Source organism: Diplotaxodon limnothrissa, linkage group LG5 (genome assembly GCF_057381915.1).
Source record: "Diplotaxodon limnothrissa isolate DT_005_m linkage group LG5, D_limnothrissa_male_GT1.1, whole genome shotgun sequence".
NCBI classification, from domain to species: Eukaryota; Metazoa; Chordata; class Actinopteri; order Cichliformes; family Cichlidae; genus Diplotaxodon; species Diplotaxodon limnothrissa.
In genome coordinates this window covers 28162058-28181930 of record NC_140600.1, presented here as the reverse complement: position 1 = coordinate 28181930, position 19873 = coordinate 28162058, and the positions used below count along the sequence as shown (strand labels likewise).

General features: G+C 38.7%; 1 protein-coding gene and 3 non-coding genes across 4 annotated transcripts; all 4 read left to right on the top strand.

The window, feature by feature from the left end:
- The first annotated feature begins 2268 nt into the window (after positions 1–2268).
- On the top strand, positions 2269–14329 carry LOC146632534 (adenosylhomocysteinase B). Its single transcript, XM_085353382.1, has 11 exons — positions 2269–2377; positions 5285–5475; positions 6707–6782; positions 7040–7192; positions 8400–8512; positions 8908–9115; positions 9263–9350; positions 9452–9569; positions 12143–12265; positions 12442–12513; positions 12989–14329. The coding sequence occupies exons 1-11, from the start codon at positions 2350–2352 to the stop codon at positions 13118–13120; spliced, it is 1302 nt and encodes a 433-aa protein (XP_085209508.1). The 5' UTR covers positions 2269–2349; the 3' UTR covers positions 13121–14329.
- On the top strand, positions 6267–6399 carry LOC146632537 (small nucleolar RNA SNORA17). The gene has a single exon (XR_014906233.1). It is a non-coding gene; the product is annotated as a small nucleolar RNA SNORA17 (small nucleolar RNA).
- Positions 7582–7713, top strand: LOC146632536 (small nucleolar RNA SNORA17). Its single transcript, XR_014906234.1, has one exon. It is a non-coding gene; the product is annotated as a small nucleolar RNA SNORA17 (small nucleolar RNA).
- Positions 11816–11948, top strand: LOC146632535 (small nucleolar RNA SNORA17). Its single transcript, XR_014906232.1, has one exon. It is a non-coding gene; the product is annotated as a small nucleolar RNA SNORA17 (small nucleolar RNA).
- Positions 14330–19873: the final 5544 nt, after the last annotated feature.

Here is a 19873-nt window from a genome sequence, read left to right as displayed (position 1 = left end):
GTCTGAAAGCCTATTGTCCCTACTTTTAACGGGCAGTTTCCGTTTTCTCTGACACGCAGCATTTGGCAATTGAAGTGGTTAAACACTTTTGACTCCTGGTTTTGTCTGGGAGTGGTTGTATGAACTTGCTTTATGGGTAATCCAGTCTACAGGCTGTAATACACTGGGTGGCTCCACTGACCTGACAGATTGTCATCTTACATGTATATTACACTCAAAAACAGACCAATTCTTTATGGTGTGAGAACCGTACTTGAACTATGTGGGACCTGATGTCTAACTACAAGGTTTTTCTTGAGTTCTCATGCTGTATATTATTACTGGGACCCCAGGTATTGTTAGTATGGATCTGAACTGGTGTTCTGTGTTCAGTTTGCTTGTTTTTGTTTTGTTTTTATTGCTGTGAACTGTACACCATATTATATTATTTAATTAAGGGTTGTTTGTGAAAATTAAAATTAATAAAAATATTGTTTTTAAAAAAAAAGATAGACCTGAACAACAAGATACAATGAAAGTAACATATTTTCAAATTAAAGTGTAATTAACTGAATAAAGGAAACATCTCACACATTTTCATAGCATGCAGGGTTTAAATGTCAACAAAGATGTCAGGACTATGGTGGATTTGAAAGCTAGTCAAAGTTTAGGAACCAAAGCATACATATGATCCTACTGACCACTTGATCTCATTAGTAAAACATTTAAAAAACACATCTTTTACCTAACCATATTACATTTTTTAATATTAATTAAAATTATTAAATATTATAAAATATTGTGTGAATAAACCAAAAAGTTGAAAAACCTGTGGGATAAATACACTACACTGCCAAAAGTATTCACTTACCTGCCTTAACACTCGTACGAACTTGATTGACATCCCATTCTTAACCCATACGGTTTAATACAATGTCGCCTCACTCTTTGCACCCATAAGACTTTCAACTCTTCTGGAAAGTCTTTCCACAGGGTTTAGGGGTGTATTTTCAGGGATTTTTGACCATTCTTACAAAAGTGCATTTGTGAATTTAGATGGATCAGAAGGTGTGGTTCACAGCTCTAATTCATTCCAAAGGTGGTTTTATCAGGTCAGGAGTCTGTGAAGGCCAGTCAAATTCTTCCACACCAAAGTTGCTCTTTATGTCTTTATGGACCTTGCTTTATGCATTGGTGTGCAGTCATGTTGAAACAGGGATGACCCCTTCTTGTTTCAACATGTTTCCACAAAGTTGGGAGCATGAAAATGTCTTTGGATGCTGAAGCATTATGAGTTCCTTTCACTGCACCTAAGAGGCAGAGACCAACTCCTGAAAAACAACCACACATCATAATCCCCCCTCCACCAAATTTTAGACTTGGCACAAAGCAGACAAGTTCTCCTGGCAACCACCACACCCAGACTCATCCATTGGATTTCTGAACAGAGAAGCACGATTTGTCACTACAGAGAACACGTCTTAGTGGTGGCATGCTCTATACCACTGCACCCAATGGTTTGCATTGTGCTTGGTGATGTAAGGCTTGGATGCAGCCACTCACTCATAGAGACCCATTCCACAAAGCTCTCCATGCACTGTTCTTCAATTTGAAGGCCACAAGAAGTTTGGAGGACTGTAGGGATTAAGTTTGCAGATAGCTGGTGACCTCTGCGCACTATGCGCCTCAGCTTCCTGCTCTGTGATTTTATGTGGCCTTCCACGATATAGTATATGTTTGCCTCCAAAAAACCTACAACTTTGTTTTCCCATTTAAGCATAAATTCATAGTTCTTGGAGACTGAGTTCAGCTGTTAATGCAGCCTTAAATTGACCCAATACAAAAATTATATAATTAAAAAAAAAACATATTTATTAACAAAGGAAAAACTTACAAGACGACCCTATTGAAGGTGTTATATAGGAAGAACACCGCAGTATGTGTAGGAATAACCGTGAAGCATCTGCCTGTGTGCAAAATGTTATTCAACTTTCGCAGTCTGCATTACACGAATAAAGTAGTTTACACTGTCACTTATCTAGAAACCAGGAAACCACCGATAGATTCCAGCCTGAACTTGCTTACACACTCAAACTTCTCGCCTCAAGACCTCATTTCACAATTGACTCGACGTCCCACATCACCCGTTACCCAATCAAGTCGTTTACGCGTGGGGCGGGAGCTGCTGCAACCAATCGGAGTTCAAAAGAGAAGCGCGTTGTAGTCGCCCTGTCGAGTGAACTCGCCTGGATGAAGCTTCGACGATAAAAACCGAGCCGTCATGTTTTCGTCCCTCCCTCTCTGCCTCTGTCCGTCGGCCAGGCTGCCGCTTCTCTCAACCTTACCGGAACGTAACACCACAAAACAACCATGTCTGAGAAAGTCCCCTACAAAGTTGGTCAGTGTCAGTGTTTATTTTTTCTGCCGTACTTGTATATCAAGTTAAGCTAAGCACGTTCGCGGTTAGTTAGCTAGTAATGCGTTAAGTTTGCAGGTTGGGTAACGGTTCCCATAGGCGTTTAATTTAGTATAGAAGCCAACCGTATACCGAAATAAATGTTTTATATGCCTTAGACTATTTTTTTTTACTTATCCCAGACTTTGCAGGGCTTTCTGGACTCTATTACTGCTAACTTGCTAGCATGTGGTGAAACGTGTTATGTTATTACCGCAGTTTAGCAAGCTGTCCAGTTAATTTGTTGGTGTTTCTTAGTCATTTTAGAAGTAAACTTTTAGATTTCCTTTTCCCGGTATGTGAATAAAGCATACTTTGATTCATTTCTGAGAATGAATCGACATGTAACAGCCATACTTGCATCGGGCATGGGCTGCTCCGTGAACAGAAAGCTCACCCAAAGCCTCTGGGAGTTGTAGTCTATCAGTGGAACCGTAGTCGCTAAGAACCCTTGGCTCAAGCTGTGTTTGTAAACTGCACCTCCCGTGATGACTTGCGCTTCACCGCCAGTTTCTGCGTGAGTGACAAGAACAGGCATAGACAATGCTGCACTGAATGCGACTTGCAAACTAGTAACGGAAGCACTACACGTGGTGTTTGCCTAATGTTGATGTCAGGCCTCTCTATTGGAATACAGGTTTTTTGTTTGTTTGTTTTGATAGTTTTGTTCCCGAATTAGACGTGGTTCTCAGTCACAATTTGCTATAAATGAGCTGTTAATAAATTTGAACTGTGCTTCTATGTCTGCCATGAAAATGGACAATTGGTCTATTGAAATGCACCAAATGTGAACCACACCTGTCGTGGATGATATTCTGCAGCTGACTAGAAACAGAAGCTGTTAGGCAATGTCCCGCTAATTGATAGGCATGAGACGAAGTCCGCATGCAATCCAAGGGTCAAGAGTTTTAACACAATAGCCGAATCTGTTAATTTGTGATATAATAATATATGCAATAACACTCATTTACTACAAGTACAATTACAAATGGTTAATCAGTAGTTAACTACAAGCATTTAATCAGTACTGTCTTTTGTATTGTACACTGCCTTCCCAAGTGCTGCTTGATTACAAAAAAAATCATAACCACAGTCATTGTGGTCAGTAATTATATATAAATAACAATTCTTTTACAAACATACATTAAGTTTGGAGGAATGGTAAGTTTAATAAACGTATGAAAGAAGAAATGCACGTTTTAAGTTATTTCCTTGAACTACTAATTATAATTAAACAGAAAAAAATAGATTCATGACCTTTATGGGGAAGCCATTGTCAAGTAAAAAGGTGTATTCATAGTTGAAACAACGAATTGTTGCAAAACTAGTTTTTGTGTTGTAGTATTCAAAATTAATGTATTGTTTATATTTGAAGTTAAAATGTGATTTATTGCACAGCCCTAACCAGAAGGCTATTGTAGTGGGTCGGCAGCTATGATTACAGTAACAAGCCAAAGCAGCATGTTTCTGAGAGCAAGGCTGGTAGTGCTGCCTTATGTTATTAAATTATTATGACAGTGGTCAGAAAATGTATTTATAGATCTGGAATTTTTGCTGTGTATTTAAGTCTAAAACTAAAAGCAAGAAAAATTAGGTGTATCAATAAGGTCTTAACTAGTGGTAGGTTTCAAATATGCAGATGGCATTGTAGGGAAAACAAATCAGTGAACTTAATTTCAATGCCACTTGGCCATCATTGTTGTTGTCCCTCACACATTTTACACACTTAAAAATTTAGTTGCTTTCTTAATGGTAAAAGCAACAAATAATAATAAAAAAAACCTCCAAAAGCCAAAGATTTAATTTACTGTTGTCTGTGGCAAAGACATGTATCAGATTCTGTGTAAGAAGTGCTCCACTTTTGAATAACCTCATTGTTGAATCCTAATATTTATGCATTGAGTTGTCAGAAATCATATTTATTTTACATGTAATGTACATGACATGACACATTCTACTCTTTGTAGGAATGGTTTGATATTAATATAGGCACATGGTTGTTCTGAAAGTGCACTTCATACAAAGCAACAAGAGGCTGAAGTGCTAACAAAGAAACAGGATTAAGAACAAACAGACTTTTTGTAGATTTACGTGCTCTCTGTAAAGATCTGGCTTACTTGGCTCATTCCAATTTGAAAAGGATAATCACACTTCCCTATTGCATGCTGTTCATGACATGATTTTATTTCCTCAGTGTGGCCAACTTGTGCAACAGCAGCTGTTATGAAAATGAAAGAAGGGAGTGTAGAGACAAACTGTCAAAAGTGCAAATCTGTTATGTCACAGCTGTGGTCATGTGAATTCTCCACCTACAACAAGATTATTAGAAAAGAAGATTATACAATTTTATATAAGAAATCTGTGCAGACAAAACTGGGTATGCACAGGGTGTTAAACTTGCACACAATTTTGCTAGTATTTTGGACAGTACAATTAAAACTATTAGATTTGCCTTTTTGAGACTTGTAAAACTGCAGTTTAAAACATAACAGAGTTGCTGATTTGCAAAACCACATCCTGATGATGTGGTTTTAGGCATTTACCCCCCCCCCCCCCCCCCCCCCCCAACTAGTTCTTTTTGAAAAATGGAACACTCCAGACAAATAATGTATGAATGTTATGAGTGTCTTTTATTTTTTATTTATTTATGTTAACAGGCATTTTGCTTAAAGAAAAACACTCAAGTTTTAAACTTTTGGACTTGAATAAACAGACCAAGTCTGATGCATATATGAGGCTTTACCTGACAAAAAAACATCCACCTGAGAATGCCAGACCAGAGAACAAGCTTATTGCATTAATCAGTTTTATCTTTGTACTCCTTTTGACAACCTGCGGTCTCTTTTCTAGCTGACATCAGCCTGGCTGAATGGGGACGTAAGGCCATCGACATGGCAGAGAACGAGATGCCTGGCCTCATGAAGATGAGGGAGATGTACGGTCAGTCCAAACCTCTAAAGGGAGCCCGTATCGCCGGCTGCCTCCACATGACCCTGCAGACTGCTGTTCTCATCGAGACCCTCACTGCCCTCGGAGCTGAGGTGACATTTAAAAGCTGCCTTTTAGTATTTATTTATCAAGAGAGCTTCCAGTAACTTCGCCTACATTGTGCGAGGGCACATATGCCCTCTTACTTTCTGCATTTAGACATAGTAATGTCTTTTTGAGAACAAACTGTAGGTCCCTTTAAAGTTGATGCATATAGATCTGTCAAAATCCTTTATGTTGTTTTTCGATAAGACTGTGCAGACCCTCCAGACAACTACAGTAGAGGACACATTAATTGATTCATTTATTGGTACAACCCATCTGGAGTCTGGCTTTTCTCCCCCTCTGTGTGCCTCAAGGCCGTGGTATCTTGTTATCATGTTGGTTTTATCTCTCTGACCACAACTGGTCTTGTCCTGCAAGAACCTGCACCCTGAGACCTAGCAGAGAACAAATAACAATCTCCCCTCCCCCCCCTTTTTTTTTTCTTCTTCCCTGAATTGGTTTTACTCTGTCTGCATTGGTGGTGACTTGACTTACAGTCAACTTTGCATATTTAAAACTGTTAGTAAGGGTATTGAACTGTAGATGGCAGCATTGAGTGACATTTGTTCATAAGGTAATAGCCTTAAGGTTTATTTCTAACAACTTGACTTCAGGAAAAATCATGTTTTGTGTGCACAAAAAACCTACCCTGATTTATTATGTAATGTTACATTATGAAAGGGTGAATGTGATGATTGGAAAATCTCAAGTTAAAAATCAACGAATGCTGCTAAAGTTTATCTAGATGTGCTGAATGATTTTCTCACCAGGCGTCATTGCATGTCATTGTGACTGATTTACTGCCCCTTGAGGCGTTGCAGCCCAACTGTTAGTGTTGCAGCTGTGTCATAAGGTGGCAGAGAGAGACTGGTGGTAGTTTACACTGAGACTCTAAAACACATTGGGGACTCAGGGTTATTCCCACCGACAGTTGAGTACACAGTGTGCTGTAGCTTGCTTTAGTTGGACTTTGGTTTCCGTTATCTACACATTTCTGTCCAAGTAAGAATCCTGCCAGAAAACCAGTTAAATGCACTCAAAGCCAGCAAGCTGTTATTTATTAACATGTCACTTTACACGTTGTTTATAAAATCAATTAGCACAGAGGTTCATCAACAGTTAGGTTACCTGGGTTCATGTAAATATTTATTTCATAGATTGTGGTGATTTCCTGTTTAGTGTGTGTGATTGTAGCTTCATTTGTTTGTGCCTAAACTGACCCAGATTCTTCCTCCTCAGGTTCAGTGGTCGAGCTGTAACATTTTCTCTACTCAGGATCACGCTGCTGCTGCCATCGCCAAGGCTGGCATTCCAGGTAACACACACTGACAAGTTGAAAAATGAATTGGATAATTAGTCTCAGAACTGACTCATTTTCTGCAAGCATTCTTAAATCTTAGATTTTTTTAAATCTTGGAAGTGACAGTTAGGAGGAAGTACATGCTCTTAAGAGCTTTCCAAAGCACCATGTGTTGTTTTAAATACATGACAAAACTGCCAGGACTTTTTAATATACACACCTGAATTTTAGAAATAAAGCACGTTACTAAATATATCTCTGTCCATCTGTAGTATATGCCTGGAAGGGTGAGACAGATGAGGAGTATGTGTGGTGCATTGAACAGACCCTGTACTTCAAAGATGGTCAGCCCCTCAACATGATCCTGGATGATGGAGGAGACCTCACCAACCTGGTCCACACAAAGTACCCTAAATTGCTGGCAGGTTGGTTTTATGCACCTACACTCACGGTGTAAAATGAAGCTGCTATTATTATTCTTAAGAAATCTTGCATGAATCAATCTTTCTTTGAGCTTTTGGCCACTGCATACAGCAGCTGCGACACATTATTTTAATAATATGAACACTGATGGGTTTTTTTTTGTGGTTTTTTTAAGCATTTTTATTTTTCATGCAAGTTTTCCAAGCTCTTAAGTTCTTCATGTAGAACTCCCTTGGACTTGTTTGCTCGTGGTATAACAATAGTTTTGCTCTTGGTATTGTGCAAGACTTGTTTCCAGTCAATGATCCATTATCTTAAGTGTAGTGGGAAAATGCTAAAACGGGAAGGGGGGGGGCTCAAGCTCTTTTTGCACTTTAATGCACGTAGTTTTACTGCCCCTTGAGGCGTTGCAGCCCAACTGTTAGTGTTGCAGCTGTGTCATAAGGTGGCAGAGAGAGACTGGTGGTAGTTTACACTGAGACTCTAAAACACATTGGAACTCAGAGTTATTCCCACCGACAGTTTCACATAAAGGTGTACTGCATGACCAAACATCCTGTTAAAATCCAGCTGTCATGTATATACAGAATAATAGTGGCTTTACAACTAAAGAACTGAGAGAGGTACTTTTACCCTCAAAGTCCCAATAATGTTCTATTTGTTGTTTGTGAACATTTTTCTTCATTGTGTGTTCATTTTTCACCACAGTAAAAAAATCCTGCACTTCTATGGTAAAACATAAAGGAAAATATGTCTTTCATTCCTGCTGGTGGGATTTGAAGATGCAAAAAAGACTACTGGTCACTTGATATATGACCTTTCAAGATGAGTTTATGGTATCTTTCACTAGTTTCAGGTCTTGTTTTAAAACGGCATTAGGTTAATGAACCTAATGTTCTTTCAAAGTGTGAATCCCTTCTGACTGATTGTATTGTTTTTGTATAACCATGCAGTGTCCTTAATTTCTCAGTGATAGCCAGCAGTTGCTTATGGTTATGGCCAAAATTCTCAAAAAAATCTGTAAACTATGTACAGGGTACACCAAACCACTTAGAGGTTAGTTATTATGTACATTATTTGTTACTGTTCTTTTGTGGCTTGAAAACATCTATAATAAGTCTAGTGCATGACCAGTTGTGGTCATGATTTATTCGTCACGGTCAAAGTTTATATAAAGTTCCAGGTTTTTAAGCAATTTTGTATTTCTAGGTATCCGTGGCGTGTCGGAGGAGACCACTACAGGTGTCCACAACCTGTACAAGATGTTGAAAAAGAGTGAACTGAAGATCCCTGCCATCAACGTCAATGACTCTGTCACCAAGGTGAGCAATCCTGAGCTTTTTAATCTCCAGCCTATCATGTATAAAAATATAAACATCCCTCCTAGTGGACTTATTCATTCATGCAAATATAAATATGTTAAGTAGTTTATAAATATGCTTGATTGAATTGGTCTGTAAAATGTGTGACCTTGTGAATATTTATCTGGTGATCTATTTTTCTCCATCCTATAGATTTGAAGATAATGGAGTAGTTGTAAAATATTATCTGTTTATGAGGTGAATTACTTTGTATACAGTAATGATATGGCTAGTTGAATGAGTTTGAACTAGATTTTCAGTTAATAACACCAGCCTGTCAGCTTGTATTCTTCTGCCTCATTTCAGTCTGGAACAGCCTCTTTATTCCATGTAATAACATTGTTTCCCACCCACAGAGTAAGTTCGACAACCTGTACGGCTGCAGGGAGAGTCTGATCGATGGTATCAAGCGAGCCACAGATGTGATGATTGCTGGTAAAGTTGCAGTGGTGGCAGGTTACGGTGATGTGGGTAAAGGCTGTGTCCAGGCTCTGCGAGGATTCGGCGCTCGTGTCATCGTCACTGAGATTGACCCCATCAATGCCCTTCAGGCTGCTATGGAAGGTAGATGAGGATGACAAAACTGTGCAGTACTTAAATAATGGGAGCAATCATTTTTAAGCTGTTGGGAAACTTGCATATTATATATGTTTCCTTTAAAATAAACAGGTTTCTGTAATTGAAACGGTGCTTTTCTCCTCTGTCTTGCAGGTTATGAGGTTACAACCATGGATGAGGCCTGTAAGGAAGGAAACATCTTTGTCACCACCACTGGCTGTGAAGACATAATCATGGGACAGTATGTTTGACCAACTCTCGTGTCTTTCAAACAGTTTAATTGTTTTTGAGTTTTCTTACACATTTAAAAAGTGGCTTATAAGTCAATGTGTTTACCTTCAGCCACTTTGAGCAAATGAAAGACGACTCCATTGTTTGTAATATTGGACACTTTGACTGTGAGATTGATGTCAGCTGGCTCAACAAAAATGCTGCTGAGAAGATCGATGTCAAGCCTCAGGTAAGAACAATGACAGCTACTTAAAGATTCTAGAGAATTCTGTGTTTTTGGTTATAGAGTATATACTAAAATGTATATTAAGATGGCATTACTGTTAATAGGATGTTGGTGAATGTTGAAGTGTTCTGTATTCTGTTGCTTTGTGTGTTAGTCATGAGGGGGGTCTAAGTCTGAAGCTATGCCTATTTCTAAATTGTGTCCGCCTGTTATGAGGAGTTCATGGCATTTCAAGTGGAAGCCCGAGGGTCTGACTTATTTGGGGATTAAATTGACCCCTGGTTTAGACAACATAATGAAAGTAAATATTTCCCCAGTGATTCAAAACATCCGTTCGCTGTTGCAGAATTGGGTTAAAATAAATCTGTCCCTTTTGGGCAGAATTAATTTGGTGAAGATGATTATTGCCCCTAAACTTCAGTACTTTCTTCACATGTTACCGATAGCAGTCCCACATAATTTGCTAAAGCTTTATAATACATGTGTAGAGGGTTTTGTGTGGGCAGGTAAAAAGCCATTGTTCAATCGGTCTAAATTATATGCTGCTAAAGAGAGTGGTGGGTTGGCATTGTCTAAGATGGTCTGGTATCATTATGCTTTCTCCCTCTCTCAGTTAGTTAAGATACATAATTCCTCTACTGATAAGCCATCATGGGTTGGGATTGAGGAAAGTCTTGTGGCCCCTTCGTCTTTAGAGGCCTTCCTTACTCAGAAGGGTAGGCCAGTACCGTTTAAAGATCCAGTACTGTCTTTCATGCAAGAGACCTGGCTTAGAGCTCACCAATATACCAACAGCAGCCCTTATCTCACCGCTAGAGCCTCTATTTGGTATAATAAGAAAGTATTAATAGGGAAGAAACCGGTCTGGTGGGAGGCCTGGGCTAGGACAGGTATTAATCAGATGGGGGACCTATTTGGGCAGACTGGCATGAAATCGTTTGCAGAAATCAGACGAGAATTCAATTTGGATCCAAGGGAAATTTGGAGGTTTTTTCAAATAAGACATTGTATTAAAGCCATTTTGAAAAATAATCTAGACCCTCCATCTAGTGTTCAGAAGATGTTTGCAACCCCTGACAATAACAGAATCAGGGCATCTAAATTTTATGGGAGCTTCAGAGAGGCACATGCTCCCAGTTTGGGGGGACTGAGGCGGTGTTGGGAGAAAGATCTGGGTATCCAGATCTCAGAGGACAGTTGGAAGATGCTGATCTCATCATGGTATGTTTGCTCACCTGAAACACAGTCTCAACTTATCCAGTACAAGTTGCTTCACAGAAACTATTGGACACCCAGTAAATTAGTCAGGTTGAAGCTCGCAGATAAGGACATTTGTTGGAAATGTCAGCAGGAAGTCGGGACTCTAGTTCATATGTTGTATACATGTCGGAAAAATGATTATTTGTGGGATGGGATCATCAACTTGGTGAATGATATTTTTAAACTTAATCTTTCTAAATCTCCAGCTATATGCGTCCTGGGCCTACTACCTGACGATAACATTCTCTCAAAAAAACAGAGATTGTGGATGCGTCTGGCTTTTATAACTGGTTGCAGGGTAATTCTTAGGCATTGGAAGTCATCCAGCCCCTGTTCTTTCAAGGAATGGACCGAACAAATGTCTAGGATGGCATCATATGAACGGGTTATGTATAGAATGAAGGGAAGAGAAGATATTTTTGAGCAGGTCTGGGGTCCCTTTTTGCGGTACATTGACAATGTCTCTTAGACATTATGATAAATGGTCTCTTAGAGGGATATTTCATGTGTCATTGGTATTTTGGTTGTTGTCTTTTTTTTTTTTTTTTTTTTTTTTTTTGCACCAGGGGGTTTTACCCTTATTCGTTTTTGTTTTTGCTGATGTTTTCCAGGAGGCGGTGTATTATTTTGTTTCTCCTGGGTTTTATTTATTTTATTTATTTATTTATTCATGTAATTTTTTTTTTTTTTTTTTTTTTTTTTTTTTTTTTTTTTTTTGTTTGTTAGTGTGTTGTTTGTTTGCTTGTCTTAGTTTGTTTGTTTGTTTAGAAATGGACAGAGAACTGACAGTATGATTATTGCAGTTGTATATTTATTTATTAATGTTTCTGTCCATCCAAAAATATTAATAAAAAAAAAAAAAAAAAAAAAAAAAAAAAAGTCATGAGGGGGGTGGCCAAAATAGTTCTCCACATGGAAAACAAGCACACAAACAAACAAACAAACAAACAAAACCCAATATGAGTTAGGTTTTTTTTTTTTTTTTTTTTACTGCCCCTTGAGGCGTTACAGTCCAACTGTTGGTGTTGCAGCTGTGTCATAAGGTGGCAGAAAGAAACTGGTGGTGGTTTACACTGAGACTCTAAAACACATTGGGGACTCAGAGTTATTCCCACCAACAGCTTAACATAAGATGTACTGCAGCTGTCATTTTTTTAATCACCCTGATACATGTGTAGTTGTAGGAGCTGGCTAAATATTCAGGTAAAGCCTAAGCGAGGACAGGGAGAGGTTACACAACACAAAGGATGAGCAGATGTCTCCTGCTATGTCTAAACTGTCCCTGCACAGCTGCTGATTCTCCTCCGACTCCTCAGGTTGATCGCTATCGTTTGAAGAACGGTCGTCACGTCATTGTCCTGGCAGAGGGCAGGCTGGTTAACCTGGGCTGTGCCATGGGACACCCATCATTTGTCATGAGCAACTCCTTCACCAATCAGGTACTAAGGCTGAGTCAGCGATGCTACAGAAAAAAATTATTATGTATGCTGTAAACTTTCATCTGTAACACTAGAATTCTATTAACATTTGGAACTTTGAAACAAAGTCTTTGAAACAAAGTGATAACATTATAATTGTTTTGTAGTCTTTATTAAATCCAAGTTCTCTACTGTAGGTGCTGGCTCAGATTGAGTTGTGGACAAACACTGCGAAGTACCCTCTGGGAGTCTACTTCCTGCCTAAGAAGGTCAGAACATACACTGTGATAATACTGCTTAAGCTTATGCAGCACTTGCATTGTATCTGGTTTGTACTTTGTTGGACATGAATAGGAAATGTCAGATATTTACTTAAACTAGAATCTTCTTTTTTTTTTTTCTTAAGTCAAATTTCTTTAGATGTGTAAAGACATTGATTTTCAAACAGAATTTATTTTTATTTATTTATTTTTTTGAGTGAAGAGCAATTTTATATACCTTTATTCAGTAATTTATTATATCTTAAGATGTGATCAAAAATTACCTCTGGGACTAAATAACCACTGCAAGAAAATTATCTCTTCTGAAATTCTAAGTTTCTGCTTGTTAATATTTTCAGGCAGACATTAAAGCATGAAGGATAAATGCAAAAAACCCCAAAACTGAATAGGCAAAAAAGAAAAATAACTGGAATCTTTATTTAACATGTTTTTGCTCATTTATTCTTTATTTGTGTGCCTGTAGCTGGATGAGGAGGTGGCAGCTGCCCACCTGGATAAACTGGGAGTGAAGCTTACCAAGCTGACAGAAAAGCAGGCCAAGTACCTGGGCCTGCCCACCGAGGGGCCCTTCAAACCGGACCACTATCGTTATTAAGCTCCCCTGCAAGTCTGGGGAAGAACAGAAGAAAGAGGAAGAGGTGTGGCCAGAATGGTGTTGGTGTTTGGTGGGTGGGAGCACTTGAACCATGTTGCACTCTGGGTGCTGTGTTTGGTTTTAGGCTGGACAATAGCTCAGTGATTCAGGGATACAGAGACATTTTTCTTCCCCTCAGCCTGTAAATGAAATGCTAAAGACATTAATTCACAAGTTGCATCTGGCAATCCATTTGGTGATGCTGACGTTTGAAAACGGTACCCTTAACGGTAGCTTCTGCTAACTAGCGAGCGTTGAACGACTCGCCTCTGGTTGAAGCTAGACTTTAGGTGGATGCCATTCTACCACCAAAGCTTCCATCAGTAGCTTTAAATGGTTAGTTTTTTTTAAAAGAATAAATAGATGAAGCTGTGGAAGCTTTTTTTTTTTTTTTTAATCTCGTCTTATTCTGCTCTGACACACCAACACACGCCAAACTCTTCGGCTATCTCTCCTCTTTCTCGCCCATACTCTTCCGAAACGCCATCAAGTGCTACTGCTGTTAAAGAGAATTTCTCTTGCTGGTTGTCATTCCCTCTCTGTTTATGGAATAAAACAAATCCTCATGCTTTTCTATCTAAACTCTTCTCTCTGTCTCATAGCGGCTCAAGGTGGAACATGATGGGACAGGTTTTTCTCCCGCATCTTAAGCCAGGCAAATGTTTGGCCTAATTCCAGTGTGTTCACACTAATAATGACATGTGTTAGCACTTAATTGAAAACTGCACTCAAGCTGTCTTAACAAAACTGGGATCGGTCCTGAAGCGATAACCACTCATCCAGACTAATCACTGAAGTCAAGAGGCAAGCCGCAGCCAAAGTAATCAAAGTACCACCAAAGCACGTAACGTTTTTGCCTGATTTAGGAGTCCTTTTGATGCCTCATTTTCTTCCTTTTGATGTAATTAATGTAATTCAACTCGAAGGGCCAAAGTGTTTGCAGTGCCCCACCTTCTCAACTCTTTTCGTTACGCACTATGGCCAGTTAGGTTCTTGCAATGCTGGGTGTAAATGGATCACGGTGAAGGTGAAGTGCCCGTCTTTTCCCCTCAACGGTTAAAGCCTCAATGCAGGCTTTACCTGCTTGTAAGTGGATTAATGTTGAAACTGCCAAGTGACGATTAAAAAAACAAAAAGGAAAAACATGCCGACTCTGAATTCTTTCTCCTCGTATGGTTGTAAGGTGATGCATCTCTCTGGAGGGGGGACTTTTTATATTGGGTTGAAAGGTCGGGTCAAGAAAACATTTGGCTGAAACACCCAATGGCTTGTTCGTTGCCTGTTTTAAATTGATATTAAGCCTTTTTCATAACCTTATCTGTGTTTAATATTGCAGCTATGACAAAGCAGGTTCTAACCATAACAAAGTTCTTAGTTTAATCCATGCTGTGATCTTTCACTAAACTGAAACAAACCTTTAGGGTTATTCTTGGCTCATTCAGAGTCAGGAGGGTTACCACACACAAGCGCGATTGATTGATATGCAGTAAAAGCAACAAGTCCTTTTTGCCTTATTTGACAAGTACATTTTTCACTCTGGCCAACTGATAGCCTACTGTATTACCATGTTTGAGTAGAGCAGCAGATAATTAAAAAATTCTTCACTTGTGTGTGTATATTACAGTCCTGAGGATTTTTCATAGGGTTGCTAAAAAATTCCCAAATGAAGATAAAACTGTCCTCCTACCATTGTCTGTGGTATAACTCCGGTCCATATTTCTAGGGTCTTAGCAGATAAATTGCTTGTGACCTAAATGAGGTTTAAATAAATTTTTAGTTGTATGGCATAAATACTGTGATAATCTTTCCTAACAGGTTGGCAGGAATGACCAGTTAAAAAAATAAATGAACGATAAATTCAAGCCTCATAGTTAAAGCAATCCACGTCCCGACGCAGCTCATTGCCCCGAGCACAGCTAAACCACAGGCATTCGCTCTAAAATTTTCAAATTTGCTTACAGGCTAAAGGGGCGACCTGGGGTGTGGGTGTCCAACCCCAAAAAATGAGTGTAGTTAGGAGTCACACAAGGAGGCCTGATCCCCTTACCTGGGAAAAATGTCTTCTGCATCATTTTAAATATATGTAATGTGTTGAATATAATAACCAGTGACAGCTCTTGTGCTAATCACATATCTGAAACACTTTTAAGTGATAGAAAAACCCCTCCCCTTTCAACTGCTTCAGTGCCTGTCATTCTCTAGGTCCTTTACTTTTTAAAGGTGAATTTGCAGAATGCAATAGTGCCTAGTCTGACAGCTGTGGTTGGCTCCACTATCTTGTTGGTAAATCTTTTGTTCCTGCTAGTAATGGACATCATTGCAGAGCAGTTGTTTTATATTATAACATGATGAATTTTTGGAAAACACACTGTGTGCTCTGGCCTCACAGTCCAAACATGCTCCCTACCAGCTGAAAATCCAGATAAGATCGTCTGCTGTACAAGTCCTCAAGGCATCAGTCACAATGTTTATAAAAAAAAAAAAAAGACTATAAAATTGAGTTAGCTGACACAACACAAGCCAGATGTCAGATCAGCAGACCTAATGCAGATTTAAGTACTTAAATCATTTTCAGAGTCACTTGACTGATTGGATTAAAAAAAAAAATCAAGAGGCAGGGTAAAAGGACCTTAAGGTGACTGTTGGGGCAAACGGGGATGAAGGAAGCTCAACATGTATAATGTCAGTCTGCTGTTTTGAATGTCTCCTGAGGTTTCACCTGATCTGCTTTAAAAAAAAAAGAAGTTCTCCAGTGGCGTGGAAGAGCTCATTTAAATCTGTTTTATGGAGACCTCAATCTCTCTCGAGGCCAAATTGTGACACAAGATAACACATGACTTGAGATATTATTGGAATAGACTGTTCTGAAAACACGAGCTTGGACTGATAAAACACACAGCAGTAAGAGACACTAAAGCCCTCTCCAAAGTAAACCTCACATTAAGAATTCAGTGTGTATGAAACGGTTTATACGTTTTATTCAGTTGAACCAAAAGCGACCATATTCGGGGTAAATAGCTGATCTAAGTTTACAGCTAATGCCTGCATGTTGCCTCCAAGGGTGCGATGCACATATGTATACCTGTTAATTGGTACGAATAACAGTCTGGTAAAATGCCAGAATTTCACTTAACCAAAACTGAAGCATAAACGTCCTGTGTGGTCTGTACCTTACAGGAGGCCAGAGTATTTGGCAGATAACTCCATGAAAATGCTCTAAAGATGCCAACAACACATATATGGTGGAGAGTTCCAGTTCAATGATTTAAATTAGGGAAAGTGGAGCACTTCAGAAGCACTAATGAGGACGGCTATCCCCTGGGTCAATGCACAAAGCACCCTTTACTTCTGATATGCTTATTCTACTTTTATTGCATGGTTGGATATTTTTACTATTCTTTTTTTTATCCTGTTGTATAGTTGCAAGTATCTGTACTTCCTGGGTAACAAATGTATATGTTGCTCTTCTACTAAGTGGTATTTGATAGATTAACAATAAAGTATTTTATATACACCCACCAGCTGTCACGCTTCATGTGAGACTAAAGACCAGTTTTACCCATTGTCCCTCATCCCACACATTGAAACAATGTCCCACATTTTGATTTGCTCTACTTTTCAATACTTTTATAACATCTGGCTTTAAGCCAACAGTTGTGAAGAAAGCCAGGAAAGCTTTCATCGCAGGTTAACCAGTCACTGATTTTTGTTGCCAATGTTATGACCAGCAGGGGAAATTCACCACAAAGTCACAAGCTCTGCAAATTCTAACACAAAGAAAAAGGAAATGTAGCGACATCAAAGAATTGTAAACTGTTTACAACTGGGTGATTCGACTGAAAGACGATTCCCAAAGCATTTGTGGTCTTAAAGAGATGTACAGATGCATCCCTTCTGAAGCCCAAATATTATTACCAGATAGAATAAAAGCTTTAATAACACTTAGCAGATTTAACAGTTGCTGGTACAGAAAAAGAGCAGAAATAATTGGAAGAAGACATACCCACAAGAATAAATGCTTTCCTTTAATGCTTATTGTGTTATATTGTTGAGATGGTAAGGGCTTTAATTGTTGCTCAAATGAAATAAGCTTTAGTTCAGGTTTGCATGTGTTTATTTTATTATTGTTATTTTAGCGTTTAGCACCTACATTTTTTTTAGCTACTAACCTGATTTCACCAGCAGGTGGCAGTGTAAGTACTCTATAACATGTTAAATAAATATAAATTCACCTTTGGAAATGTTGGTATGATGTGATGTTTTGATCTTTTGTGCATAATTTTATATTTATTTTATTTTTGAAGAATTGGAAGCTATCTTAACAATGCAGATTTAGAAAAGAACGGAGAATCAGGTTGTTTTTTTTCATGTCTGTTGGTGTTTTTTGTGATGAATCGTCTTCGATTTTTCTATATTTCATCAATATTAAAGCCCAGTATCAGAGCCCATGTCACTGGATTTTTTTAAGACCACAAATTAAATAAAAGAGGAACTGCCTTCGAACAATAGGCAACACCAGATGCCAGGCAGCAGGCATGTGTGCAGAGATTAATGCTATACCTGTAATTATGCTGTTCTTATTCTGTGAAGCACCCTGCTTCTGCCTTTCATGATAACTGAATAAGATGTTTTTCACACAGCAGTTTTCTCATGGACTATTTCCTCTGGAGGATACAGTTCCAACGAAAACCGCTACGTTTGAAGTATGTGGATAATCCAGAATAACTAGCACATCGTTCCATTCAAAACATTTTGGGCATTTCAGTTTTTTAAATGCTTTCCTAAAAAAAATCTTTAAAAAATGACATGCTAATTCCAGTCATCTGGATTATTAGAATTTAAATGTTTGTGACAGATATTTACCAAACTATGCAAACTGGTGTGTTTTCGGATTTGTGATCGCTATCATTGTTCTCCCTTGTGAGTCTAAGCATGTCATTATGACATGTGGTCTTAGAAACACACATTGTTGCTGGAACTCCCACAAAGGCAGCTCTGAGTACTCTGACAGGGGTTTATAAGTCTCTCTGAATCTGCGGACAGATTTTGTCAACATAAAAGCATCAAACTCCAGCGAGACGCAGCCATGAAGCTTGTGGAGCTGAGATCAAAACAAAGGTCGATAGGGGCAAAAAAAAAAAAAGGTGTCGTCACTATGTAAACAGGTGACATAAGTAATAGGGTTTAATTGCAATATCCATCCATCTATTTTCTTCTGCTTATCCAATAATTGTTTTCATTTTGAAGCTGTTGAGAAATTAGGCAATAAGAATTTTTTGAGAAAGAGTAAGGGGAGTTTCTCCTCGAAAAAATTACAAATTCATTGTGGTGTAAAATTAAACAGAAGTGAATTGAAAATTCAAAGTTACAGAAGGAAAAATAGTAAATAGCTATTTATATATCACTTTTGTAATCTAAAGACCACCCATAGCAGTCTTACAAATGCAGACTCATCTAGAGATTGAACTATCAACCTTCTAATAAGTAGGAATCTTATTCTCCTTAGCCACAGCCAACCAAATTGGCTATAGAGGGTGAAAGCTGTGGCAAAGCGGTGTAGTGGTTAGCACAGTGCTGGCAACCATGTGTTTGCGTGGGCTTCCTCAGCTTGCTCTGGTTTCCTCTACAACAAAGATGTACATGTTAAGTTAAACAGTGATTCAAAATTGCCCTCAGGCCTAAATGTAGAAGTGTTTGGATGTCTGTCTCTCTGTATTAGTGATGGACTGACAGCCTGTTCAGGGTCAAGCCTGCATTGTGTCCATTATTACCTGGGATCAGATCCAGCTCCTCTCTGACTTTATTTGGATACTTGTTTAAGGAGAAGGGTCGATAGAAGATTAAAGCAAGCCCCTTCTTTCTCCATTGTTTCCAAAGACTGAATTGCAGCCTATGATCCTCTCATCAATCATGAATTTCATTTCTGAAAAAAGGAGCCCTTTAAAATGTCTGTGAAGGTTGTCAGTCATCCAGGTCATTGTAGTCTATGGAGCTTGGAAAGACAAGCATCTGGACTACTTTAAGTCTCTTGAAGACATGGTATGGGTTGCAAAAACCTTGGCTGATTGTGAGCCGCACCCGTTTTCATACCTTGGCTTGTGTGATTAGGCGGAGGATCCATTGAGACACTCCCAATAGGACTGTAAATCTGGGACTCTCAACCAATTGCTCTAAGAACTGAAGAAGCTTCTCGGATGTGAGGTGAAACCTCCAGACTCTTTTCTTTCCAAGCTCCTTAAAGCCCTTTAAAAAAGCTGCAATAGTTTAAAAAATGTGACATTGCTTAGTCTTCAGTTTGAGCAAAAGTGCAAAGGTTACATGAGATCCTGAGTCATGTAAAACATTTTATTTATGACTAAGCAAAGTGAATAAAAACGGATGCTCTTCCTGATGCTCTGCTTCATCGCACCAAATGATGTGTAACAGAAAAAATTCACAATTATGCTGAGGTGCCAGAAAGTATGGCCAGCTCTTAAATGTTTCATTAAGCATTACAATTTTTACTCCACTACATTCGTCTGACAACTACAGTTGCTTTTCAGATTACAGTTTTCCATACCTACGCTGTCCAGCTACAAAATAAATAAATAAAAATGTGCTGACTTTCAATGTTTGTTATAAATTGAACCAATAAGCTTTCCGTCATCGGTACTTAGGTTGTTTTTTTTTTTTTTGTAATGTAGGACATTTACTTGTAGTGAAGTATTTTTGTTG

Coding starts and splice junctions, on each gene's coding strand:
- LOC146632534 (XM_085353382.1), top strand. CDS start 2,350: ATGTCTGAGAAAGTCCCCTACAAAGTTG. Junction 8,513..8,907: donor TCAATGACTCTGTCACCAAG/GTGAGCAATCCT, acceptor TCCCACCCACAG/AGTAAGTTCGACAACCTGTA. Junction 12,266..12,441: donor GCAACTCCTTCACCAATCAG/GTACTAAGGCTG, acceptor TCTCTACTGTAG/GTGCTGGCTCAGATTGAGTT.